The sequence below is a fragment of the Quercus suber genome, unplaced genomic scaffold, assembly GCF_002906115.3.
Source record: "Quercus suber isolate HL8 unplaced genomic scaffold, Cork oak 2.0 scaffold_510, whole genome shotgun sequence".
Lineage (NCBI taxonomy): Eukaryota > Viridiplantae > Streptophyta > Magnoliopsida > Fagales > Fagaceae > Quercus > Quercus suber.
Genome location: NW_027069959.1, coordinates 547,649 through 575,303, shown reverse-complemented (window position 1 = coordinate 575,303; position 27,655 = coordinate 547,649). Strand labels below are relative to the sequence as shown.

General features: G+C 33.6%; 2 protein-coding genes and 2 pseudogenes across 2 annotated transcripts in view; all 4 read right to left on the bottom strand.

Moving 5' to 3' along the window:
- Positions 1 to 10,375: 10,375 nt before the first annotated feature.
- On the bottom strand, positions 10,376 to 10,836 carry LOC136063314 (pentatricopeptide repeat-containing protein At4g21065-like; annotated as a pseudogene).
- A 1-nt stretch (position 10,837) lies between these two features.
- Positions 10,838 to 12,375, bottom strand: LOC112000077 (pentatricopeptide repeat-containing protein At4g18840-like; annotated as a pseudogene).
- A 4,529-nt stretch (positions 12,376 to 16,904) lies between these two features.
- On the bottom strand, positions 16,905 to 18,209 carry LOC136063319 (protein PLANT CADMIUM RESISTANCE 7-like). Its single transcript, XM_065763507.1, has 4 exons — positions 18,001 to 18,209; positions 17,617 to 17,688; positions 17,262 to 17,471; positions 16,905 to 17,156 (listed from the first exon to the last, which is right to left on the bottom strand). The coding sequence occupies exons 1-4, from the start codon at positions 18,101 to 18,103 to the stop codon at positions 17,080 to 17,082; spliced, it is 462 nt and encodes a 153-aa protein (XP_065619579.1). The 5' UTR covers positions 18,104 to 18,209; the 3' UTR covers positions 16,905 to 17,079.
- A 4,851-nt stretch (positions 18,210 to 23,060) lies between these two features.
- LOC112006904 (cysteine-rich receptor-like protein kinase 10) overlaps positions 23,061 to 27,655 on the bottom strand; it is a 15,845-nt gene continuing 11,250 nt past the window's right edge. Inside the window, 2 exon segments of the mRNA XM_065763500.1 lie at positions 23,061 to 23,066; positions 23,154 to 23,227. Of these exon segments, the coding sequence (XP_065619572.1) occupies positions 23,061 to 23,066; positions 23,154 to 23,227 (80 nt within the window).

The following is a 27,655-nucleotide window of genomic DNA, read 5'->3' as shown; positions in this document are numbered from 1 at the left end:
TGACCGTACTTTTGTCACATTCAATGGTTCTTTTTTTTTTTTTTTTTTTCTACTCACTTTAAGTAGTACCAACATTACATTTATGCAAAACAACCCAACCCCACCAAATTGCCTAATAATCAATGAATATATATAGCAAAAATACTCCTAAAGTCTCTAAAATTACGAAATACCCTTAAATATACTAAAATTAACAAAATGCATTCTAACAATTAAAAATTACCAAAATAACCTTGAAACTCTAAAAAATTATTAGGATATCCTTAAAACCTAAAAAATGACCGAATGACCCTAAAATCTAAAAAACGACTGAAATACCCTCTAAACCTAAAAAATAATCGAAATACCCTTAGATACTAAAAAATAAGACCTAAATGACCATGAAACCTAAAAAATGACTACTAGTGGGTAGTACCAACATCACATGTGATCAAAATGACCCCGAAATGACCTCGAAAACTTTGGAAATGACTGAAATACCCTTCAAACCTAAAAAATGACCAAAATTACATTATGCTTCCATAATAATGTCATAGTTGGATACTTAAATTTGGATTTGGATTTGAATTTAAGATCAATAAAATGTTTTTTCCAATTATTATTTTTCTTAAACCTTATACATTTTAATTTTAGTAACATTTTTTAATAAATACATGAGGTAATGAAAAAGATATTGGGAATCAATTGACAAGATGATGACTAAAAATTTGTCATCACAGCCAACTAAAAAAGTGTCTTGCCAATTGTTGACAACTAAAATGTTCAATATCAACAGAAAGAGAGAACCCAAATGCATTATTTTTTTCACAATATTTAAAATCTCAAATTAAAAAATTGTTTTGAAGTTCTTAATGGCTAAAAAGTTCTATATCAAGAGAGACAATAAAGTATCCAAAACATGTGTCTTTTACACAAAATCCAAAAGAACAAACTAGCACTCAAAGTTTCTCAAAAAAAACTAGCACTCAATTTTTTTTTTTCAATAATTATTTTCTTAAAACCTTTTGCATTTTAAGTTTAGTAACATTTTTAATACATACATGCAACAAACAAAGAAGCCATTGGTTGACTCCTCATATTTTGCAACATAAGCTTTGGAACCTCAACAAATTTCCACATCACCAATATTATTTATTTAAGTTTTATCAAAAAAAAAAAAACCGCCTCTCTACCTCTTTCATTTTCGCATTGCTCAAATGCAAAGCCTTCACCTCCCACCTCTCTCCCTGACGTAGAGGCCTTCACCTCTCACCTTTCTCTTTCTGTCAGTCACCTCAAACCCTTCTTTCTTCATTGTTTTTGTAAGTAGTAGTTTGTGGACAAATAATCACAAACAAGATTCACATTGCAAATCCTTCCATTCATAAGTATGTTTGAATTTATTTTCATTAACTTAGCTAAGCAAGATACAATTTTGAGTATACTTCATAATTTTGAAAGTATAACCATCACAAAAAGGATTGTTGTCCTTGCTCAATTGATTTGCATTTCTCCCAAGTTGATGCTTAGGCCAGTAAACTTTGGTCATTTGAACATATAACCATCACATGGAATATGTTGGTTGCATTTGTAACATGGATGATCTCATAAAGAAAAGTTCATTAGAAATACATACCAATTATGTTCATTAGAAATAAAAAGAGAGAAGTTCATTAGAAATGCTTTTAATCTTTGAACCAAAGGGTCTTGAAAATATATCTTTCAACAAACGTCCAGGATGACATTTCACCTTGGACCTTACTAGTGGTGAGAAATCAGGGTATTCAATTCTATCCCAGGTGTGAGTCACTTTCCCAAGCATATAACAATAATAGAGGAATTGTTCTTAAAAGACAGCATTCATCCATAGTTCTTTCAACTGCACATGTTCATGTTATTATGGGCTCCACCTTATTCTATTTCATGTCCTCCTGGTTACAACTTCCCAAATTGGCAATACAAACTACAGAGAGGCCTACTTGGCCTTGATTTAGCCAACAGTATATAATGCGAAAATTTTAATTTCAAGACCATAAAACATTTGAAGCAATAGTAGAGCTCTATGCACATTAAATATGATTAGCACTACAAATTATTAGGACAAACACAATCCACCATAATCCATGATCATTGACAAACCCACCACAATGGTCCTATAACCATAACTAGTGAACAACACATAGGTGAAAGGAGCTTCTTGGTGGTTAGAATGCTCATTAAAACAAAGTAGAGGAGGAAATCAATAACAGAGCAGAGGTTAACTACACAGGGATCAGCTGCATTCCAACAAAGGATTAGAACGGTGATTTATTGTTTTCAATTAAAGATGAAATGATTTGGGAAAAAAAAAAAAACTATTCAAGCATAATGAGTGCCCTATGACTTTCAAAAATAGCTTGACCTAATACTTAAATTCCACCACTCAAATGAAGAAGAAAATTTAAATTTAGTTATTTTTGTAAACTTTCTAATTGTTACATCTTGACCTAATATAAGTTAGTCATTTTTGTATTTTGTGGATAAGCTCTTAGTTCACAATTTAGTTAGTTATGTAAACTTTCTAATTGTTACATCTTGACCTCCTAAAATTTGATTAAAATAAAAAGGTTAATTTGTTTGTTTTTGGATGGAACTTCACAATTTCATTTCAGTCTAAACATTAAGGAATTCAAATGTAGCAATTGAAAATGTATGGGTAGCGGGTTGAATTAATTGTGATTAAAACCAACTAAATTGGGTACGGAAATTATAAATTTTCCCTTAACAAAATCAACCATCTCATTCTAACAAACAACACCCGATTCTCCACCCTCATCAGGCATCCGTCTTATCGTCTAGCCTCCCTAATACGTCCAAAAGATGCGTACATTTGAATTCCAGCACTATTTGTATGTCCATCTCCAATAATTCATGTTTCACCACATGTGCATTATTGCATTATCCACTTGGTGACCACTCTCTCTCTCTCTCTCTCTCTCTCTCTCTCTCCCGTTTTAGTTTTATATTTTAATTTATTCTACATTTTGGGTAAGTGAGCTACTCAAGGGGCCTAATGGTCCGGGTAATATAAGCCAAGACTAATTTTGGATTGAACGTGAAATATATATGGACCAAATAGCCCACACATCATCTGAAGTTTTTTTAATATTATTTTTTTATTATTATTTTTAGGTGAAGGAGCAAGTTGTTTAAAGACACTAAAATTCTGCCATCCATCAATTACTATTTGGCCATAAATAGCACAGGCATACATATACCACTTGTTGAACCATATAATGGCCACCTAATCAGACTTCAATATTAATAACACTGTGTAATCCTCACATCATTACTAAAATATCTCCATGGATGCTTTATTCATTTTCCTAATTACTGCTTTGGTCACCCACTTTCGAGCACACGTGCACACATCTTCCCAATAAGGGCAAGAAATTGTATTTGCTCCACTAATATTTTCAACTCTTAGTGCCAACATTCAAAATCTTACCTTCCTACTAATAATGATTAAGCAAAGACATTTCTTCTATAAAGTCTTATCCTTAAGTTCAACATTCATATCTGCATCTAATAGAAGAAAGAAGATAAGGCGATCCAAGGTCTTCAACATTGCTTTGTTCATTTGAGTTGTAATTGCATTGTTAAAATATATTTTAATCTTGGTTTGGTAACTTTTAACTGCTCATAAAATTCACTTATTGATTTTAAGTGTAGGTTAATTATGAAGACAATACTTGTATTTGTCTGTGGATTACTCTTGATTTGTATTCAAGGTGACGCCAAAAGGTTTCTCTTAGAAGAGGTGACCAATGGTGCAACTAACGTAAAGCCAACCAATCAACCTGAGAAGTCAAGCACAAAGGGCAATCTACTATCAGAATCAGTGCCAACAGTTGATGCCAATAACAAGAACAAGGATAGCAACATTTCCAGTGAAGATAACAATAGTGAGGATGAAAAGAATGAGAGCTATGGAAGTTATGGTAATCCTTTAGGATCATCAACTGAGAGACACTATAATTATATAACTGCATGCCAGCCTTATCGAGAAAATTGTTAATCTTTCCATGAAGAAGTTGGTGTGAATTAATATGTCAACTTTCGTAAAAAAATGAATATAGTGTGGAAAAAATTTCACACTAGGTTTGATCACATCTTTGATGTGTTCAGTTTATAAGTAAATAATTTCATATGTGATTTGCAACCCTCTATCAATGGTTTGTCATGGTTGTATGGCTTCCAGGCCCAGTAACTTTGTGTTAAGCACAATATAGAAACAAAACCATGGCTTGTATGGTTTGGTGTGACATAGTATGTAGGGATGGTAAATAAAAAGAAATATTTAGATCATTTTCTGTCTTGTTAGAAATACTGAATAATTATATTGTATTTTTTAGTGAAAGAATATATATGAGTACCTTTATATAGGAGGTATATGAGTGCAGTACAAGTAAGAGAATAGTACAAGAATGTGTACAATACAAGTAATCTAGTTGGGCCTAAAGTCTACAACACTGTACACGTTAACAACCCTCCTCAAACTCAAGGTGAATGTGAGACCAACTTGAGGTTGTCAACCAAAATACGAAGGCGTCCCTTAGGATGTGACTTGGTGAAGATATCTGCAAGTTGATCTTTAGAGGAGACTGAAATCAACTTGAGAGCACCGTGGACAAGATGATAACGGATAAAATGACAATCGATCTCGATGTGTTTAGTCCGTTCATAGAAGACATCATTGTGAGCAATATGAATGGCACTCTGGTTGTCACAATAAAGAGGAGTAGCAGATGATGTAGACACACCTAAGTCTTTGAGAAGACATCGTAGCTAAAGGAGCTTAGATGTGATATCAGCAAGGGCACGATATTCTGCTTTAGTATTGGAGCGGGCCACATGAGTTTGTTTCTTACTTCGCCAATAAATCAGAGAAGAAACCAATAACCAGTGCTGGACTTGCAATCAGTGCGATCTCCTGCCTAATCAGCATCAGAAAATGCACGAAGAATAAGAGGAGACTGAGCAGAGTAGAAAAGACCATGGAAGAGAATGCCCTTTAGGTATTAAAGAATGCGCAGAACAGTAGCATAATGAGTCGATCGTGGAGTAAATAGATACTGGCTCACTTGGTGAACAATATAGGAAATGTCTAGACGAGTGACAGTGAGATAAACTAGGCTGTCAACCAAGCATCTGTAAAGAGAGGGATTAGACAATGGTTTCCCCCCTAAGGGAGTCAGATGCGCATTAAACTCAACTAGAGTGTCAACAGTCTTGCTATCAATGAGTCTAGCTCGAGAAAAGAGTTCAGAGGCATACTTGGCTTGAGTAATACAAAATCCATCTGTAGAATGAGTGATTTCAAGACCCAAGAAGTAGCTGAGATGTCCAAGATCTTTCATCTCAAATTGCTGATTGAGAAAATCCTTGAGTTCTTGAATGCCACTAAACTCATCACTAGTTATGATCATATCATCCACATACAGGAGAAGTAAAATAGTGCCTTTGTTAGTGCGATGAAGAAATAAGGCAGAATCATAATAACTGGTCATGTAATCCAAGCGAGAGATGGTAGAGCTAACTTTAGAAAACCAAGCTCGTGGAGCTTGTTTAAGGCCATAAAGAGCACGTCGAAGGTGATAAACCTTATTTGAGTCAATAGAGAGACCAGGAGGAGGTTGCATATAAACTTCTTCACTTAAATCCCCATTAAGAAATGCATTTTTAACATCCATCTGAAAAAGGTCCCATTTACTGGCAGCAGCAACAACTAAGAGGGCACGAACAGATGAGATACAAGCAACCGGAGCAAATGTCTCTTCATAATCAATCCCATACTCTTGTGTAAAACCTTTTGCAACAAGACAAGATTTGTAGTGCTCAATGGACCTATTAGTGCGAGTCTTAATCTTGTAGATCCATTTACAACTAACCACAGATTTCCTAAGGGGGAGTGTCACCAAATCCCAAGTATGATTTTTAAATAATGCATCAAGTTCCTCTTTCATTGCAATATGTCATAAAGGGTTAGTGGAAGCCTCACGATAGGTGTGAGGCTCGTGTGGTGTAACAAGAGTAGTGTAACAATGATAATCAAGTAAATGTACAGGAATGGATCTTACCCGAGTTGAGTGATGAGGTGGAATGTCTTGTGCAAGATCTTCAAGCAGAGCAAGAGCAGGAGACCCAAGCTCAAGGTTGGGGTTGGGTAGCTCGTCTTCGACCTATTCATCTTCCACCTGTTTATTAAATGGTGAACTAGGAAAAGGATCAATGATATTTGGTGGTTGGACAGAGAAGTCTACAAGAGAATTAGGAGCAATTACAGGAGGATCAAGAGCAGCTACAGAAGGAATATATGCCTCATCTGGAAAAATATCTAAGATAGAGGAGGAAGATAGGAAGGCATGGAAGTGAGAGAGCTCGACAAAGAGGCAATGTTCCTAAAAGGCAACATTGCAGAAGATAGGAAGACGATGAGAGACAGGATCATAACACCGATATCCCTTTTAAGTTTCGCCATAGCCAAGAAAACAACAAAGCCTTGACCTAGGCTTAAGTTTGTTATGCTCATGTGGTTGAAGAAGAATGAAACAAGTAGAATTGAAGGAGCGAAGGTGGTGATAGTCTGGAGGTGACCCAAAAATGCGCTCATATGGAGTTTGATTTTGGATAACAGGGCTTGGAATGCAATTAATAGCATGAACATCATGAAGAGCAGCTTCGCCCAAAAAGGAGTAGGAACTTTGGCAGAGAGAAGAAAAGCACAAACAGTGTCAAGAATATGACGAAGTTTTCGTTTGGCTCTACCATTTTGCTGAGAGGTACCAGGACAAGTTAGTTGATAAACAGTGCCATAGGAATGCAAAACAGCTTGGAAAGCATATTGAGTGTATTCAAGAGCATTGTCAGATTGAAAAATTTTGATGTGTTTGGAAAACTGAGTTTCAACTACTTTTGCAAAATTAGAATATACTTGTAATAATTCAGAACGATGTGTCATATTAAAAATCCAGCTATAGCGAGAGTAATCATCAACAAAGACAACAAAATATCGAGACCCACCATTACTAGAGACAGAGAAAAGCCCCCAAACATCAGAATAAATAAGGTCAAAGATATCAGTAGGTATTGATTCACTAGTATTGAAAGGCAAAACTGGTTGTTTTCCTAACTGACATGAAACACAATCAAAATTTTCTGTAGACACTGAACCTAACAAATCTCTAGAAGCCAATTGTTGTACCCAAGAGGAAGATGCGTGACTAAGTCAAGCATGCCAAAGTGCAAGAGAAGGAATTGAAGAAACTATAGCAACTGTAGCAACAGAAACAGGAGCAGTAAGTGGAAGACGAAGGTTGTCCACGAGAAACATATGCCTAACTCTGGGACCGGTCCCAAGCTCTTATCCTGTCATCGAATCTTGCACAATACACCCAGAATAATCAAATATAATGCGATAACCCAACTCAGCTAATTGTCCCACAAAAAATAAATTGTAAGAAAGGTCAGGAACATTAAAGACCCTAGGAACCGAGAGGTTGGAGGTTGAAACAGAACCTATATTATGACTAGACATTGTGGAACCATTTGCTGTGCGAATATTAAGAGGGTGTGGTACAGGTTTGAGTTTAGAAAATAAGGACGAGTGAGTTTCATATGATTGCTACAAGCGAAATCCATAAGCCAAGAGGAAGGAGACATACCAAATAAAGTTGAGAGAGAAGAGGAATAAAATGCATTACCAACCATACGAATGACATTGGCGATGATGTTTTTAAGGTCATCTGTGGACATGGTGAAAGTGCATCCTGAAGATTTAGACTGTGTAGAGATGGGAGCCATTGGCTGGACACTCTTAGTGTTAGAAACAATAGCAGCAGAAATTAAAACAGTTGATTTGTTGCAAAGATAGCAAGTCTCAATATTGTGGCCAAAAAGTTTGCAAAAATTGCAAAAACGTTTGCTAGATTGTCGGCTACAATTATTGCAACAAGAAGAAGACTTGTCTTTATTCTTTATTTAGAAGCAAAATATGCAAAAACGGACTGTAAAAATGAAATCTACACAAAAAACTAGGTAAGGAGTACCTAGACTGCAAAAGTTAACCCTGGAGAAAAGTTAACGACAAAGTCAACCTTAATCAAAGTCAATGCTGGTCAACGGTCGGTCAACGACGACATCAGCTGACGTGGCTAGTGACGTCAACAGAGGACTGGATGATGACGTCAGCCCTAGCTGACGTGGTAGTGATGATGTCACTTGATGACATCAGACGAAGCAGAAGTGGCGCATGAGGTGCATGACTGAGGCACAGCTTCTTTGGGTGGCACGTGAGGGCACGTGTAGCTTCCAATGACTGTGAGACTTCCATAATTTAGTAGATCGAGGGGAGATGATCACTGTGGTGCCTCCAAAAAATTTATCGGAGCAAGAATGCATGGCAAAGACAGTGAGTGTAGTGGTCTATGTGGTGCACGACTCCTCAACAACGGCAGTTACAGGTCTAAAACCCAAGGACGACGGCTGGAAGACGTCAGAGGTTTTACGGCAAAAGGCTGCGGTGACCACTGCGACGGCAGATGTGATGAGAATGGAGTAGCATTAATAAAGACAAGACTTTTAAGAAAATGTCAGAGTAGTGGCTCTGATACCATGTAAAAAATACTGAATAATTGCATTATATTTCTCAGTGAAAGAATATACATGATTGCCTTTATATAGGAGGCATATGAGTGCAGTACAAGTAAGAGTGTAGTACAAGAATATGTGCTATGCAAGTAATCTAGTTGGGCCTAAAGCCCATAACACTATACACGTTAACATGTCTAAAAGGTAACATAACTTGAAAGGCCATATATATGGATTTTGTTATCAGTAGCTGGAAGTGCCTCGAGAGACTCAAGGTGCATTAAAATTGTTTTTTCCGATTAAAGTAACATTCTTCTCTGTGACAAATGAAAATGATTGGAATGCAAATTAAAATCTCAGAGACTTTAAAGTAGCAGAATTCCCCCTTCCAATCAAGTGAATTATTAGAGTCTTAGTTAAGATGAAACCTTATAGAAAAGAAATGCTAGATCTTTTGATACCACTACCATGGAATGTGTAGAATACTCTCTGAAATGAAAAGGAATAAGACTATGTACAAAGAATAATTTACGGTTGTCAAAGTTTATATGCCAACTTGACCCTTTTTAAACTTGTTTAGATATTCCTAACCAAAAAAATCCAGAAGGGTAATTATTTCAGCTTCAATATAACCTCCTAATTTCTGTCCATACTCATGGGATTCCAAGAGTCGCATGATGATCATTTCACTCATAATGAAGACATTACTTGCCTTCAACAATTGTACATAAGCTCTGACAAGTAAAATTGTCCAGGCTGTTTTAATAAGACATCATTCCAAAGTTTTGCAGCACCATTATTAGCTGTCCTATTCAAAAGCAATCTAGGAAATTACTAACTAAATCCAAAACTTGATTATACATGCCCCCAAAAAAATTGTTCTTTATTCAATTATCTTCCTGGAAATAACTTGCAACACAATACACACTGTGTAATTGCTTCCCACTATTCCATATATTCATGCACAAATCAACATGTTCATGTATGTATAAACTAATACCTGGCAGGCCCAAGTAGTTTGTCGGAACATTAACCTCGTCTAAATCAAGGTTTCTCTTGTTGAACTGCACAGGCAAGCAATGATATACATGTCTACTCCAAGAGTATAGTCTTCATGTTTTAAAAGTTAGTTTTGTCTCTATAAATATCAGATTTAGATCCCATGCAATTCCTAGGATATTGCATGGGATGCAATAGCATCTCAATAGCAGAGATTGAGAGTTAAAGAATTACCTTTTAATCTCAGCCCTTGATTAAAAGCTAACAGGTTAAAAAGTTAGAAACTTTTCTAATAGGATATTTCATGGGATGCAATAGCATCTCAATGGTAGAGATTGAGAGTTAAAGAATTGCATTTTAATCTCATCCCTTGAATTAGAAAAGCTAACTGGTTAAAAAGTTAAAAACTTTTCTAATCCAAGGACTGAGATTAAAAGTTAATTTTTTTTTTAACTCTCAATCTCAGCCATTAAAGGCTATTGCACGGGATCTTAATCCAACATTATCAACATGCCACCCAGTTTGGCAGGAACTTAGAACTATAGTGTCATTTCTTAGTTGAATTCTTCTCTATCAACATGCCCTCAAGTTTGGCAGGAATTTAGATTTCAACAAAATCTTCTTTTTCAATCTTAAGAGAATACCGTCTCCATTTGAAACTGTTGGTTCTGTTCCGTTTGTTGGAGGTTTGGATCAAACTTTCCATTACTAACCTGTGTTGTCTTTGTTTCCTCACCACATTAACACCCTCAACTTTCTTAAGGAGGCCTTACCAATAATCCTTGCATGAAAATCTTCCATTTTTGAAATGAGGAGGGTGCACAAATTCCCTCACAATTATCTCTCAGTTGTAAACTTTGAAATGAACTTTGTGACTATATGGCAGTCCTCACACACCCTCAAATTATTCACAATACAGATGGTTGTTCTCGGTGTTGTGTTAAGTAGTCTGAAACCAATTGCAAGCTTCTCACTATGGGATTGAAGTGCATTCCTTATCCTCTTCAATGTCAATCAAAACTTGGGAGTTGTTTTGTGAATAACCTTCCATATGTTGTCTCTCAAAGATCCTTTTAGCATTAAGCAGATTGCTTATTTTGTGTACGTAATATGTGAACCATCACCTGTGCCATCAAACTTTATCATGCTACTCCCAGGAGTAGTCTTTATCCCTCTCTCCTTCAATAATTTTTTAATTTTCACAACATCATCCCATCTCCCAGCCTTTGTTCATAGAACCCAAAACTGCTAGACCTTCATCAACCATTCCCAATATAGAACAAGCATTTAAAACACCCACAAAAGTTATTCCATCAGGCTTCAAATTTTCCCTTTGCATCTTGGAGAATAACTCAATTGCATCCTCAGCTTCGACATGCATAGCAAGCCCACCTATCATGGCATTCCAAGTAAAGACTTCTTGCAGTTTCATCTTCTAAAAAACCTTCCATGCCATATTAAGACGCCCACATTTGGCGGACAGATCCACCAAAGCAGTCCCTAGAACTACATGCAAGGGCATGAAATCCCTTTCAACATAAGCATGAATCCACCTTCCTTATCAAGTGCCCCCACATGGGCACAGGCAGTTAGCACACTTGATAAGACAAATTTTCTTGGCCTAATTTTTTTCTCTTTGCTTTTTATTATAGACTTCCTAGGCCTCCATGAAATACCCTCCTTTTATAGAACCATTTATAATAGCAGTCCAAGATATTTCATCCCTTTTTTCCTTTTCATCGAACAATTTCCTATCCACTTCAATCATATCACATTTAGCTAAACCATTGATCATTGCATTCCAAGAGCCAATATTCTTATCTGGCATATGCTCAAATAATTCTTTAGCAGCTTTCACATCCCCACATTTCGAGTATTCCAACAAATAACATCAAAGTCTGCACCCTGATCAAGCATTCATCACACCTCCCTAACACATCCAAAAGATGCGTACATTTGAATTCCAGCACTTTTTATGTATGCATCTTCACTAAGGCCCTGGTTCAACAAATTTGAATAAAATTTCAAGCATTCTTGAATGGCACAAGCAATGGTGGAAGCATTGAACAGAGTAGGATATGTAAACTTATTAGGTCCTAGAATTTGCCAATACTATTCTATGATAAAATGAAATAGCCTCAATTAGTTCATTGTTCTCTAGACATCCTTTGATCACAATATTCCATACAAAACATTGGGATTCAGGACATAATCAAAGACCTTCAAAGCAAAGCCAAAGTTATTGAAATGAGGATTTGCAGGGCATTTTATTAAGGTGTCAGCTATATGATGGTCTTGAATGTGGCCACTCCTTAGTATAATGCAATGATCTAGCTTTAGATGGTGCAAAGAAGTGCAGCACTTTGTGTTTAACAAGTTTATGATTGTTTTCTGGGAGAGTTTGGAGGTGGGTGTGCTTTTGTGGTTGTCATTGTTGTGCTCATCTTTCCTTTGCTATCGAGTATTGGCTAAGACACAAAATATGGATGTCAGGCCACATTTTGTATTGTTGGCGAGCATTTGGTCCACATATGATTGGCTGCTTCCATGACCATGTGGCACGTGTTAAAGGATTTTTGAATCCATCCTTCTACATAATTCCAAATTTTATAACTTGGGACATGAAACATACATGAGATAAACATTAATGGGTTTTACTATTTTCACAAAATGTTTGAGATAGTTTTCTGTCAGAGACTCAGAGTTTATGTTTAGACACCTCAATGAAGAAAACTGTTTAAGAAAATACTGTTTAATCACCTTGCACATTAAAATTGAAGAAAAAATGAACTGAGCCAACATCCCTTGATACTTTGTGACCGCTTGGCCGGATAGAAATGAGGTATAACAGACAACAAAGACTTTCCTTGAAGTCAGAGTTCATCAGAAGTCAAACGTGCAAGAAGTTTAGAAAGTAGAAAAGAACTGGTAGAAATCATTTGAGCCAATATACGGAATCACGTGAAATTTGGTGACTTAAAGGAAATCGTTATGAGGATCAAAACTCATTGCCTTATGGTCACAACCTATGCTGCTTGTTGGTCAAATTCTTTCATTTTGGCCTTTAATTATTCACTTTTACTATTTTTATTTTTTATATTTATTATAAATTTCAATTTTAAATTCAAAATAAGGTCCCTTCTGTTTTGGGACATTTCCTAGAGCCTGTCGAATCTGAATTTGAATTTGAATTTGTAATTTTCTCAATTTTGGATTTTTAGGTGATAACTATTCCTCTTAGGTGAAGGAGCAAGTTGTTTACGATTTGACAAAAGCCAGATAAATTCTAGGATGATTAATTAGATTCATGACATTATAATCCTATCCTTCAGACACTATTGGACCATGAATAGCACAAGTACACACATAGTGATGATAAACTGTATGCTACATATACCACTTACTTGTGGAACCCTATAAATGCAACACAATCAGACGACAACAGTAATACACCATGTAATTCTCACACCATCACTGAAAATCTCCACTGATTATTTACACATTTTCATAGTTAGTACTTTGGCTGTCAACTTTCGAGCACGCGTGCACAGGTCTTCCCAATAAGGGCATGAAATTGCGTTTGCTCCACTAAATTTTCAACTATTACTGCCTGCATTCAAAATTTTACTTTCCTACTAATCATGACTAAGCAAAGACATTTCTTCTATAAATTCTTGTCCTTGAGTTCAATATTCATCGTCTGCATCTAATAGAAACAGAGAAAGAAGAAAAGGTGCTCCAATATATGTATTTTATAATTAGGACCTTTTATTTTTACAATTTTGGTCTTTTGCTCGTCAGATTAAGAGAATTAGGAATTCTTGTACTATGCTAGATATATTTAGAGAGAGAGAGAGAGAGAGAGAGAGAGAGAGAGAGCTTAATTTTTATGGTATTCCATCTTATAGTGCAAAGCTCCATAGGTTGCCCTTGAATTTGTTAGAGGTTTTTCCTTCTCCCTCTCTTTATCTCTTTGGCTAGAAGACTTGTGTGAAAGTTTGGTCTTTGATTATTTCACGTGAAATTTGGTGACTTAAAGGAAATCGTTATGAGGATCAAAACTCATTGCCTTATGGTCACAACCTATGCTGCTTGTTGGTCAAATTCTTTCATTTTGGCCTTTAATTATTCACTTTTACTATTTTTATTTTTTATATTTATTATAAATTTCAATTTTAAATTCAAAATAAGGTCCCTTCTGTTTTGGGACATTTCCTAGAGCCTGTCGAATCTGAATTTGAATTTGAATTTGTAATTTTCTCAATTTTGGATTTTTAGGTGATAACTATTCCTCTTAGGTGAAGGAGCAAGTTGTTTACGATTTGACAAAAGCCAGATAAATTCTAGGATGATTAATTAGATTCATGACATTATAATCCTATCCTTCAGACACTATTGGACCATGAATAGCACAAGTACACACATAGCGATGATAAACTGTATGCTACATATACCACTTACTTGTGGAACCCTATAAATGCAACACAATTAGACGACAACAGTAATACACCATGTAATTCTCACACCATCACTGAAAATCTCCACTGATTATTTACACATTTTCATAGTTAGTACTTTGGCTGTCAACTTTCGAGCACGCGTGCACAGGTCTTCCCAATAAGGGCATGAAATTGCGTTTGCTCCACTAAATTTTCAACTATTACTGCCTGCATTCAAAATTTTACTTTCCTACTAATCATGACTAAGCAAAGACATTTCTTCTATAAATTCTTGTCCTTGAGTTCAACATTCATCGTCTGCATCTAATAGAAACAGAGAAAGAAGAAAAGGTGCTCCAATATATGTATTTTATAATTAGGACCTTTTATTTTTACAATTTTGGTCTTTTGCTCGTCAGATTAAGAGAATTAGGAATTCTTGTACTATGCTAGATATATTTAGAGAGAGAGAGAGAGAGAGAGAGAGAGAGAGAGAGCTTAATTTTTATGGTATTCCATCTTATAGTGCAAAGCTCCATAGGTTGCCCTTGAATTTGTTAGAGGTTTTTCCTTCTCCCTCTCTTTATCTCTTTGGCTAGAAGACTTGTGTGAAAGTTTGGTCTTTGATTATTTATGGTTTAATTGTTTAAAATATTTTCTAGGTGGAATATCCTCTTCTCAAGTTGTTAGATTAAAGTAATGTGGGTATGATCTCAACCTATCTGCCCAAGTACTGAAGTACATATGGTTGAATACATTCTCTACTTAAATTGGTAAGGTATTGTACATTCATTTAGTGCTAATATTCAATCATATTATGCTAGCTGGTCAAGTATTATAGTCTCTTTGACAATATATGGAAGGTTAAATTTAAGGTAACGGACCTTGGCCTTGTGCTTTGATCTTATCTATAATTTGAGGCAATAGGCAAATAAATACTATTAGACAAATTAATTATGCATTTGGAGTTGTAATGGGATTTTGATAATCTGAATCAATTTTATTATTATTTTTTTCATTGTAAAAGTAAAATCAAAATGTTGAACATTCAAATAAAAAATTTATAAATTTTTTACTCATCTTCTCTCTCTCTCTCTCTCTCTCTCTCTCTAAAAATTTGGACTAAAATAAAAGCATTATAGTTTAATATAAGTTAGTAATTTTTGTATTTTGTGGATAAACTCTTAGTTCACAATTTAGTTATGTAAACTTTCTAATTGTTACATCTTGACCTCCTAAAATTTAATTAAAATAAAATGGTTAATTTGTCTTTGGATGGAACTTCACAATTTCATTTTACTCTAAACATAAAGGAATTCAAATGTAGCAATTGAAAATGTATAGGTACCGTAATGGGTTGAATTAATTGTGATTAAAACCAACTAAATTGGGTAAGGAAATTATAAATTTTCCCTTTACAAAAAACGAATGAGGTACAGTCCTAGAAAGGATTTCATCAACACCAAAGCAATTAATTAAAATGGTTATTACATTAATCAGTGATATCACGAAGCTAGGTTCATATGTAAGAGCGCCCAAGTAGATTCAGTTCTTAAAGAGCTGGGGCATGTCTATCTATATATACGTGAGTAGCGAGCTTGCCACTGGAAGTCAAGACTTACATATTACATGGTATGATCAGAACAAGTCAAGTTTGAGCCAGTATTGTTGGTTGTTGATCAAGTAATTAAGGAATATTGAAATGTAGTTGATACTAGCTATCAGTACCATATATGTTAGACCATCAAAGCTTCCTGAACCCCAGAAGTCCCAAGAATGCTAGATAAATGGCAGCTTTGTCTGATACTGTCCTCTTTTTTTTTTTTTTTCCTCTTGTTAGACATGAAACTTACTACATTCTAGCTAGCTTGATATTCATTTGACGTATATTTTATCTTATAAAAAAAGAAAAAAGAAAAAAAGGAGGGACTTGGGAATGACAAGAAGTACTCATTTCAATCTTCATATTTTAGCTTTCCTAATCCATTATGAGAGAGAGAGAGAGAGAGAGAGAGATGAGGAGGGAGGACTCTTGAATGATAAGTGATACTAGTAATCATTTCAATTTATGTGTGTGGATCCCTAGGCATCAATGACGATCATTGTCATTAAAATTGGAAATTAGTTGAGCTTGAGCTTTTCACTGAACAATATCACATGTTTAAGTTTGGTTCACTTTCTTGTTGAGTAAGCTCAATTTTATTCATAAGCGACTTTATTAACTTATTTTTTTCCATATATAGTGAAACCATAACTAAAACTTTTAATTCCTTCACAAATTTATGAATTTTCACTACAAAAAGACTTTTTTTTTTTTAATCAATAAACTAAAAATAATAATTTGATATCATATAAACCTATTTACCAGCTTATACAATCCGATAACAAATCTATATAAATATATTTTTAGACAAATATACATATAAAGATATAATAGTTAAGTCAAGTTACTTTCACCAGCTTGTTCACGAATACATATTATGTAACTTAGCTCTTTATAAAGCTTAGCTTATTTGTCAAATAAACAAACATGAATAAGCCTTTTCATAGGTTGAGTTTAAGTTGTTTATAATTAGCTTGCTTCATTCATAACCCTAATTGTCTTATTGCATTTAATGCAAATGTGACAATAGGTAGGGGAACTAAATGTGAATATGAAAGAGACAAAAAGACTAATGTTGTAAAATTTGAATTATTTTTTATGATTTGTGACACACCAATTTATAAGAATTATATTATAAATTTTGTAATATATTTAATTTTGTTCACGAATACACCAATTTATAAGACTTATATTATAAATTTTGAATTTGAAATAACAAAACCAATCACCACATTTATTTTGCCATACACAGCTATTTTAGTTTAGACCATACAACCCAGAAGATGCATGTTTTACAATTAACAACAAAAGAAATTGAGAGGAAAAAATAGAGTGAGAGAGAGAGAACCCACTGGTTATTGAGGTACATCAAATGGAACAAAGAACAGACTAAACACTATGATGAATGAAGAACAGGGATGAAAGCAGACCCTAACGAGTCATGCCTGGTGGAGGAACCGGAGGTGCTGTGGTTCCGCTTTTCATTTTCTGAGCATTGACTGTCCAACCTTTACCGCCAAAAAAAAGAACAAAAAAGATTAAAATAATGAATAAAAGATGATGGATTATTCATTGTTATGGTTGTAAATGGAGGTAATTGTATTTGTACATACCTAAGGAAGGGTCGAGTCCACGGTTTTTGAGCTCGCGGTACTCTTGACAAAGAGCACAACAAAAGCAGAAGTGATGGACACAGCAATCCCCGCAGGGTTCTGGTGGCAAGGAATAGAGGCCTCTCAGTTTGGCTCGGTAAGTGCATGCATATAAACATGCGCCAAAAACATGGGCAAGCATCACATAGTTTCGAGCTGCGCTAAAACAAGCTGCCATGCACACACAAGAAACAACAGCATATATAATTAATTACTCCATGAGCTTGAACTTATTTTAACTTAAAGCACAAATGTTCTTTAATTTGTTACTTCATGTAGTATATCACAAAACAATAAGTAGAATTTGCTTAATTACATGTTCGTCCCTGGTCCACTATCTCTGCAATGCGGCCAAAGGTGATGAGGGGGCAGCAGCAGGTAACCCAACCTTGAGGGGAAAGAAAACAATAGAATTTGTTAATAAATATTTGCATCTAGTTTTTTCTTTCTTTGATTGGTTTGTTGTAGAGTAAGATGTACCAAATTAATATTAATGTTCGATAAATATGGCACACTTCATATCATATATATTTACTAAATTTTGGTTACATGTTATGCGCCATTATAAGTTATTAAAAACACTCCAGCATGGAAATTTGCAAATTATGCATGTTGCACCCCAAATATTAAAAACACTATTTTGATAGATGGTTTTTTTTTTTTTTTCATTTGAAATAGAACAAATAGAGAATTTCCTTACAATTGGAGAGATCTTCAAAGCAACCACAAAGACCAGTGGACCATTTCCCCTCAGGTGGAGAAGTGTACGGAGCTGGTTTGGAGTTCTTATTATTGGGACACATTTTAGAGATGGAAAGAAAAGATATCAGCACGAAGAGGATGTCAATTACAGAGCACTATACTACTACTGTATTTGCACAATAGTACCCAATGGTGAGTTCACTTCTTATACTGCAAAGCTGCATAGGTTTCCCTTGACTTTGTGAGAGGCTCTCTCTCTCTCTCTCCAGAAGACTTTGTAAGAGTTTGGTCTTTGATTATTAATGGTTAAATTGTTTAAATAGTTTCTAGGTGGAATATTCTCTTCTCAAGTTGTTAGATTAAAGTAATATTAATTGACTGTTTCAAAAAATGCAAGGCTGGATAGATGTTTTATTTTCCTTCTCCCTATGTGTGCGTTGCGTCTGGCAAAGGGTATGATCTCAACCTATCAGCCTAATTAAGTACATATGGTTGAAGACATTCTCTTCTTAATTAAATAGCTAAGGTAGTGTACATTTAGTGCTAATTTTCAATGATATTATGTTGTTCAAGTATTACAGTGGTCTCTTTGACAATGGAAGGGAAAGGAAACGGACAATTAATTGTGATTTGATCTTAATTATTTGAGGCAATAGGCAAATACTATTGGTCAAATTAATTATACATGCATTTGGGGCTGTAATGGGATTTTGATAATCTGAATCCCAATTTTATTTTATTTTTTCTTTTGTAAAAGTAAATTAAAACGTTGAACATTCAAATCTATTTCTGGAGAAAAGTTCAAACCATTCAAATCTATTACAGAGCAAGTATGTCAATTACGTTGAACATTCAAATCTATTACATGGTATGAGAACAAGTATGGTTTGAACTGAAGTCGATCTTCCTTTAATTATTGGTTGAGAGCCAGAAGTACGTGTTCGTTGTAAATCAAGTAATTAAGGAAGATTGAAATGTAGTTGATATATACTATCCTAGTACTGTTGGACCATCAAAGCTTCCTCAACTCCAGAAGTAAATTAAAACGTTGCCTACGACAGCACACCATTGCTGTTTTTCCTATTTTGTTTTTTCTGCTCTAATTTGTCGTGGCCATTCTTTTGGCATTGTATTCTTTCTTTTCTTTGCATAAAATTTATAATTTTGTCTCAAAAAAAAGTGCTGAACTTATTTGAAACTAGCAAAAATTACTTTAAAATCTTGAGAGGTAATAGAGTATTATTTTCCTTTTTTATTGAACAAATTGATAAGCTTTATTCAAAATTTCAGTTTTGGGTTCTATTCTACTCAAACAACCAATTGTCAAAGTCATCTTGTATTTTTATATATAATTTCTTATTGGCTTATAATGATTTTGTAATTTTTAATTTCTAAAAATATTATATCTTCTTGTAGATGTAGATATTATATATATATTTTTAATTTCTTGAATGGTTTGAACTTATGGTTGTTTAAAGGACTAAGAGAAACTTAGAAGGGAAAATGAACTTAAGATTCTTAATTGGTCATTTAGTTTTGTTAAGTGCTAATAAAATTATATTGATTAAACCAATGCACAAAAACATATATGTAGCATTTTGAGTTTTTTTTTTGGGAATTGTTATTCACTACGAGATAGTTTGACATCGGTCCCCTCAAACCAAAATTCCTAGCTCCGCCCCTAGCTATAGTTATATCATATTTTCTATATTTAGATGAAAATAATAACATGGCTTGTCAACTTGAAAAAAATTATTTATCAAATATAAATGTTTTCAATGTCAAATCTATTATAAACATTAAGTAGTTTTTCAATCAAGCTGCAATTAAAGCAGAAAAAACTCATTTTTTTAGTTTCTTGAGTTAATTTCTAGTATTTTAAAATACATCTTCAACTATACTCTTAGACGCTCAAACTTAGAACTTAAATAGATTTAGATCAACCGCACGGAACCAGCGTTGACGTAGCACAAGATAACGAACAACCCTTAGAGCATTAGCATCAATTGTGCTAAAAAAATATCATTTTGACACGTCAAAAAGTTAATTTATCTATTTTAACACACCATTTTACAATTCATCTACATCATATATTCTATTCTTCCATATAACACATTAAGATAACCTTAAAAAACTCCTACAATAAAAATAAATAACTACAAAACCAATCACAACCATTGTCACCACCCACCCCTATAAGATTGGAACCCCACCACCACCACAATCCACCACTATTGCAAACCCACCACCACCCAAAATCAATATCACCACCAACCATCGTAACCTAACCCCAAAATCATCCAACCATCGCTGACCACTATAACTAAAACCCAAAATCAACCCAACGACCACCTCTTCCATACCACAACCACCAAAATGAGGTCACAGCCACCGCACTCCACCAAAATTAGCTCACCATAATCCATCAAAATCAACCCAAAACCACCACCACCACCACCAACAACAACAACAACAACACAAAAAAAAAAAGAAAAAAAAGAAAAACAATGTGAGGTTCATTGAGATAGATCCAAATGTGTGAGTTCGGAATACCAAAAACTTTTAGCATATATGTCCTCCGGAACATGTGGGAGGTCAGCGGCGTTGCATGGTGGATGCAACGTGGCGTGGTGGACTATGGTGTGGTTGTGACAGAGAGAAATTCAAGCGCCTAAAGTTTTAGTTCTTAAAGTAACTAAGCTTTGAGTAACAGCTCAGATTAAAGTAAATATATTGAATACTTCAAACAAATATGTGCCATGTTAGTTTATGGATACTGGTCTTTCACATTCAATACTAAAATGCTAAGATCTTGTTGCTTGTTTGACTTCACTTGAGGATTCTAAAAAGGAAATAAAATATTGCTGAATCTCTTTCCACTTACGTTTGTTATATTCTTGTCTCTAAAGCTCATATCCTGGGGAAGAGTTTACTAGTGTTAACTCCAGTACTATATGTACATACCCTGGATTTGGTGAGAATTTGAACTCTTCTAATTAATTAATTATGAGGATCTTTTTTACATTAAATATTCCCTATCATGATCTAGAATATAATCATATGGACCTTCCATCTGCCTTGACATCTTCATCACGGGTAATTCTACTGTACCCCCTTAAAAAAAGGGGTTACGATACTTGCTAGTAGGTAACCTCTTATACCATGTTACCTTTTTCTCATATTTGACGGTTTCATCTTCACATTGTGCAACTTCAATACCACATATGATAGTTTTTTTTTGTCACCAGGGACAAAACTAGGATTCGAACCTGGGGGGGGGGGGGCAAAGCTTAATTTAATTTTTTTTTTTTTTTTTTAATGAAAATAAAAACTAAGCATCTATCTCATATATAACAAAATACTACATATAAAATAAGTGTTTATTACATATTTGATATTATAAACATTTCGACAAAGTATAACATACAAAATAAATGTTTCTTAAACATTTCAACACATTTGTCTTTTTTTTTTTTTTTTTTTTGATTGGTTATTGATGTTATACTTTTAGTCCATATATATATATATATATATTTTTTTTTTTTCTTGTGAGTCAATATCTAAACATTTCAGAGGAGATTCAAATATATATATATATATATATTAGGGAAATTTTAATTTTTCAGATTACATATGTATACCAGTTTTTTTTTGGAGGGGGGGGGGGCAATGGCCCCCCTGCCCTGCTGTAGGTCTGTCATTGTTTGTCACATTCGGTGGTTCTCTTACTTTTTTCTCACATTTGACAGTTTTATCTTTGTATTATGCAATTCCAACATTACATGTGATAGTTCTTTTGTCACATTCATTGGTTCTCTTACTTTTTTTTTCTCACATTTGACAGTTTATCCTCACATTGTGCAATTCCAACATCACATATGACAGTTTTTTTTTGTCACATTTGGTGGTTCCCTTATTTATTTCTCACATTTGACGGTTTCATCCTTATATTCTTTAGTTCCAACATCAAATTTGACAATTCTTTTTTCACATTAGGTGGTTCTTTTATTTTTTTTTCTCACATTGGACGATTCCATCCTCATATTGTGCAGTTTCAACATCACATGTGATAGTTCTTTCGTCACATTTGGTGGTTCCCTTACTTTTTTTCTCACATTTGATAGTTCATCCTTACATTGCAATTCCAATATCACATGTGATAGTTTTTTGTCACATTTGGTGGTTTCTTATTTTATTTCTTACATTTAATGATTTCATCATCACATTCTGCAATTTCAACATCACATATGACAATTATTTTTTCACATTTGGTGGTTCCCTTTTTTTTTTTCTCACATATGATGGTTCATCCTTACATTGTGCAGTTCCAGCATCAGATGTGACTGTACTTTTGTCACATTTGGTGGTTTATTTTTATTCTCATATTTGACAATTTCATCCTCACATTATGCAGTTCAATATTATATGTGACTATTCTGTTGTCACATTTGGTGGTTCTCTTATTATTATTATTATTTTTTATTTTTATTTTTTTTTTAACATTTGATGGTTCCATTGTCACATTAGACAATACCAACATCACATCTATCTGTATTTTTTTTTACATTTAGTGGTGCCCTTTTTTTTTTTCTCACATTTGACAATTCCATTATCACATTGTTCAATATCAATATCACTTCTAACTGTACTTTTGTCATATTTGGTGTACCCTAATTTGTTTTATCATATTTGACAGTTCCATTGTCACATTGGGTAGTACCAATATCATATATGACCGTACTTTTGTCACATTCAATGGTTCTTTTTTTTTTTTTTTTTTTTCTACTCACTTTAAGTAGTACCAACATTACATTTATGCAAAACCACCCACCCAACCCCACCGAATTGCCTAATAATCAATGAATATATATAGCAAAAATACTCCTAAAGTCTCTAAAATTACGAAATACCCTTAAATATACTAAAATTAACAAAATGCATTCTAACAATTAAAAATTACCAAAATAACCTTGAAACTCTAAAAAATTATTAGGATATCCTTAAAACCTAAAAAATGACTGAATGACCCTAAAATCTAAAAAACGACTGAAATACCCTCTAAACCTAAAAATAATCGAAATACCCTTAGATACTAAAAAATAAGACCTAAATGACCATGAAACCTAAAAAATGACTACTAGTGGGCAGTACCAACATCACATGTGATCGAAATGACCCCGAAATGACCTCGAAAACTTTGGAAATGACTGAAATACCCTTCAAACCTAAAAAATGACCAAAATTACATTATGCTTCCATAATAATGTCATAGTTGGATACTTAAATTTGGATTTGGATTTGAATTTAAGATCAATAAAATGTTTTTTCCAATTATTATTTTTCTTAAACCTTATACATTTTAATTTTAGTAACATTTTTTAATAAATACATGAGGTAATGAAAAAGATATTGGGAATCAATTGACAAGATGATGACTAAAAATTTGTCATCACAGCCAACTAAAAAAGTGTCTTGCCAATTGTTGACAACTAAAATGTTCAATATCAACAGAAAGAGAGAACCCAAATGCATTATTTTTTTCACAATATTTAAAATCTCAAATTAAAAAATTGTTTTGAAGTTCTTAATGGCTAAAAAGTTCTATATCAAGAGAGACAATAAAGTATCCAAAACATGTGTCTTTTACACAAAATCCAAAAGAACAAACTAGCACTCAAAGTTTCTCAAAAAAAACTAGCACTCAATTTTTTTTTTCAATAATTATTTTCTTAAAACCTTTTGCATTTTAAGTTTAGTAACATTTTTAATACATACATGCAACAAACAAAGAAGCCATTGGTTGACTCCTCATATTTTGCAACATAAGCTTTGGAACCTCAACAATTTCCACATCACCAATATTATTTATTTAAGTTTTATCAAAAAAAAAAAAAGCCTCTCTACCTCTTTCATTTTCGCATTGCTCAAATGCAAAGCCTTCACCTCCCACCTCTCTCCCTGACGTAGAGGCCTTCACCTCTCACCTTTCTCTTTCTGTCAGTCACCTCAAACCCTTCTTTCTTCATTGTTTTGTGAAGTAGTAGTTTGTGGACAAATAATCACAAACAAGATTCACATTGCAAATCCTTCCATTCATAAGTATGTTTGAATTTATTTTCATTAACTTAGCTAAGCAAGATACAATTTTGAGTATACTTCATAATTTTGAAAGTATAACCATCACAAAAAGGATTGTTGTCCTTGCTCAATTGATTTGCATTTCTCCCAAGTTGATGCTTAGGCCAGTAAACTTTGGTCATTTGAACATATAACCATCACATGGAATATGTTGGTTGCATTTGTAACATGGATGATCTCACAAAGAAAAGTTCATTAGAAATACATACCAATTATGTTCATTAGAAATAAAAAGAGAGAAGTTCATTAGAAATGCTTTTAATCTTTGAACCAAAGGGTCTTGAAAATATATCTTTCAACAAACGTCCAGGATGACATTTCACCTTGGACCTTACTAGTGGTGAGAAATCAGGGTATTCAATTCTATCCCAGGTGTGAGTCACTTTCCCAAGCATATAACAATAATAGAGGAATTGTTCTTTAAAGACAGCATTCATCCATAGTTCTTTCAACTGCACATGTTCATGTTCTTATGGGCTCCACCTTATTCTATTTCATGTCCTCCTGGTTATAACTTCCCAAATTGGCAATACAAACTACAGAGAGGCCTACTTGGCCTTGATTTAGCCAACAGTATATAATGCGAAAATTTTAATTTCAAGACCATAAAACATTTGAAGCAATAGTAGAGCTCTATGCACATTAAATATGATTAGCACTACAAATTATTAGGACAAACACAATCCACCATAATCCATGATCATTGACAAACCCACCACAATGGTCCTATAACCATAACTAGTGAACAACACATAGGTGAAAGGAGCCTCTTGGTGGTTAGAATGCTCATTAAAACAAAGTAGAGGAGGAAATCAATAACAGAGCAGAGGTTAACTACACAGGGATCAGCTGCATTCCAACAAAAGGATTAGAACGGTGATTTATTGTTTTCAATTAAAGATGAAATGATTTGGGAAAAAAAAAAAACTATTCAAGCATAATGAGTGCCCTATGACTTTCAAAAATAGCTTGACCTAATACTTAAATTCCACCACTCAAATGAAGAAGAAAATTTAAATTTAGTTAATTTTTGTAAACTTTCTAATTGTTACATCTTGACCTAATATAAGTTAGTCATTTTTGTATTTTGTGGATAAGCTCTTAGTTCACAATTTAGTTAGTTATGTAAACTTTCTAATTGTTACATCTTGACCTCCTAAAATTTGATTAAAATAAAAAGGTTAATTTGTTTGTTTTTGGATGGAACTTCACAATTTCATTTTAGTATAAACATTAAGGAATTCAAATGTAGCAATTGAAAATGTATGGGTAGCGGGTTGAATTAATTGTGATTAAAACCAACTAAATTGGGTACGGAAATTATAAATTTTCCCTTAACAAAATCAACCATCTCATTCCAACAAACAACACCTGATTCTCCACCCTCATCAGGCATTCGTCTTATCGTCTAGCCTCCCTAATACGTCCAAAAGATGCATACATTTGAATTCCAGCACTATTTGTATGTCCATCTCCAATAATCCATGTTTCACCACATGTGCATTATTGCATTATCCACTTGGTAACCACTCTCTCTCTCTCTCTCCTGTTTTAGTTTTATATTTTAATTTATTCTACATTTTGGGTAAGTGAGCTACTCAAGGGGCCTAATGGTCTGGGTAATATAAGCCAAGACTAATTTTGGATTGAAGGTGAAATATATATGGACCAAATAGCCCACACATCATCTGAAGTTTTTTTTTATTATTTTTTTATTATTTTTTTTAGGTGAAGGAGCAAGTTGTTTAATGACATTAAAATTCTGTCATCCATCAATTACTATTTGGCCATGAATAGCACAGGCATACATATACCACTTGTTGAACCGTATAATGGCCACCTAATCAGACTTCAATATTAATAACACTGTGTAATCCTCACATCATTACTAAAATATCTCCATGGATGCTTTATTCATTTTCCTAATTACTGCTTTGGTCACCCACTTTCGAGCACACGTGCACACATCTTCCCAATAAGGGCAAGAAATTGTATTTGCTCCACTAATATTTTCAACTCTTAGTGCCAACATTCAAAATCTTACCTTCCTACTAATAATGATTAAGCAAGGACATTTCTTCTATAAAGTCTTCTCCTTAAGTTCAACATTCATATCTGCTCTAATAGAAGAAAGAAGATAAGGCGATCAGATAATGATGTAATTATAACCTTCTAGATACGACAATTAATTGTTGCATCGCCATTAAGGTCTAGCTTAGATAAGGAATTGGAATGTCGGGAACCTGCACCCAAAAAGGGACTTTAAGTTGATTGTGGGTTTAGAGGTCATCACAAAATTGAGTTATTTATTAATCGAGCCAAAGTGAGATCCACTTTAACATTACTCTATTTGTGCTAAATAATAACCTGGGAAAAAAAAATTACGTATCTTATTTATATCCCGCTGTCTTGATTATATCATGTTCAGGGCTTGTATCAAACATCAACGTGCTTACTAAATACTTTGGGTATGAAAGATGTAGTACTTTCATTTTCTACATTGTAAATATAGATTGTATTAATATCTTAATTATATATATATATATTTCTATTTTCCTATATTTGTTTATTTACTTTTACAATATTTTATATTTGACAATTAAAAAATAAGTATCATAAGCCAGCTCAAATTGGTGAGTGCGCTTAAAAAAAAAAAAAAAAAAAAAAAAAAAAAAAAAAAAAAAAACTAAACTACTAACTAACTAAATTATTTAACACATCACCACTCATTCCATTTAGTTTACCATACATAGTTGTTTTTAATTCCTTATTTTAGAGCACACAAAACCAAACACAAGTGAATTTCGGGTACAACACAGAAATTTTTAAACCTAAAGAAACTGAGAAAAAAAAAAGAAATGCACTAGGTCTTGAGTATCATCAAAGGACAAATACAACTAAATATTAGTGCGAATGAAGAACAGCCATGAAGCAAGCCCTAACGAGTCATGCCTGGTGAAGGAACTGGAGGTGCTGTGGTTCTGCCCTTCAATTTCTTAGCATTAGCCTCGGCTGCTACCCAACTTTTATCACATCCATCGCCAAGAAAAAAAGGAACAAATTAAAATAATGAATAATAGATCATGTTTATTCTTGGTGGATCATTGTAATAACTATATATAGTCGATGTCCAGCGTATATACCCTATAAGTTATTTTACAAATTTTAATAAAAAAGCTTATTTTAAGAATCAAGATAATACTCCTTACATGTTATAAATATTTAAGAAAATAGTTCTATTACATTACAAGTCATTATAAGAAAGGAAATATAAATAATTATTATTATTACAATAAAAAAATATAAAGAGATTCTCAAGTGACTAAACCAAGGAGTCAATACATTACTAGATGTCATTTTAGTTTTTTTATTAGGAAGTGAAATATTTCAATATTAGTTATATTGGTGTACCATTTTAAAATTATTTATTATTTAATATATTGATTTATATAATAAATAGATATATTTGTTTATATGTGTTCAGAGTCAAATTTTATATATTTGTTAAATAATTA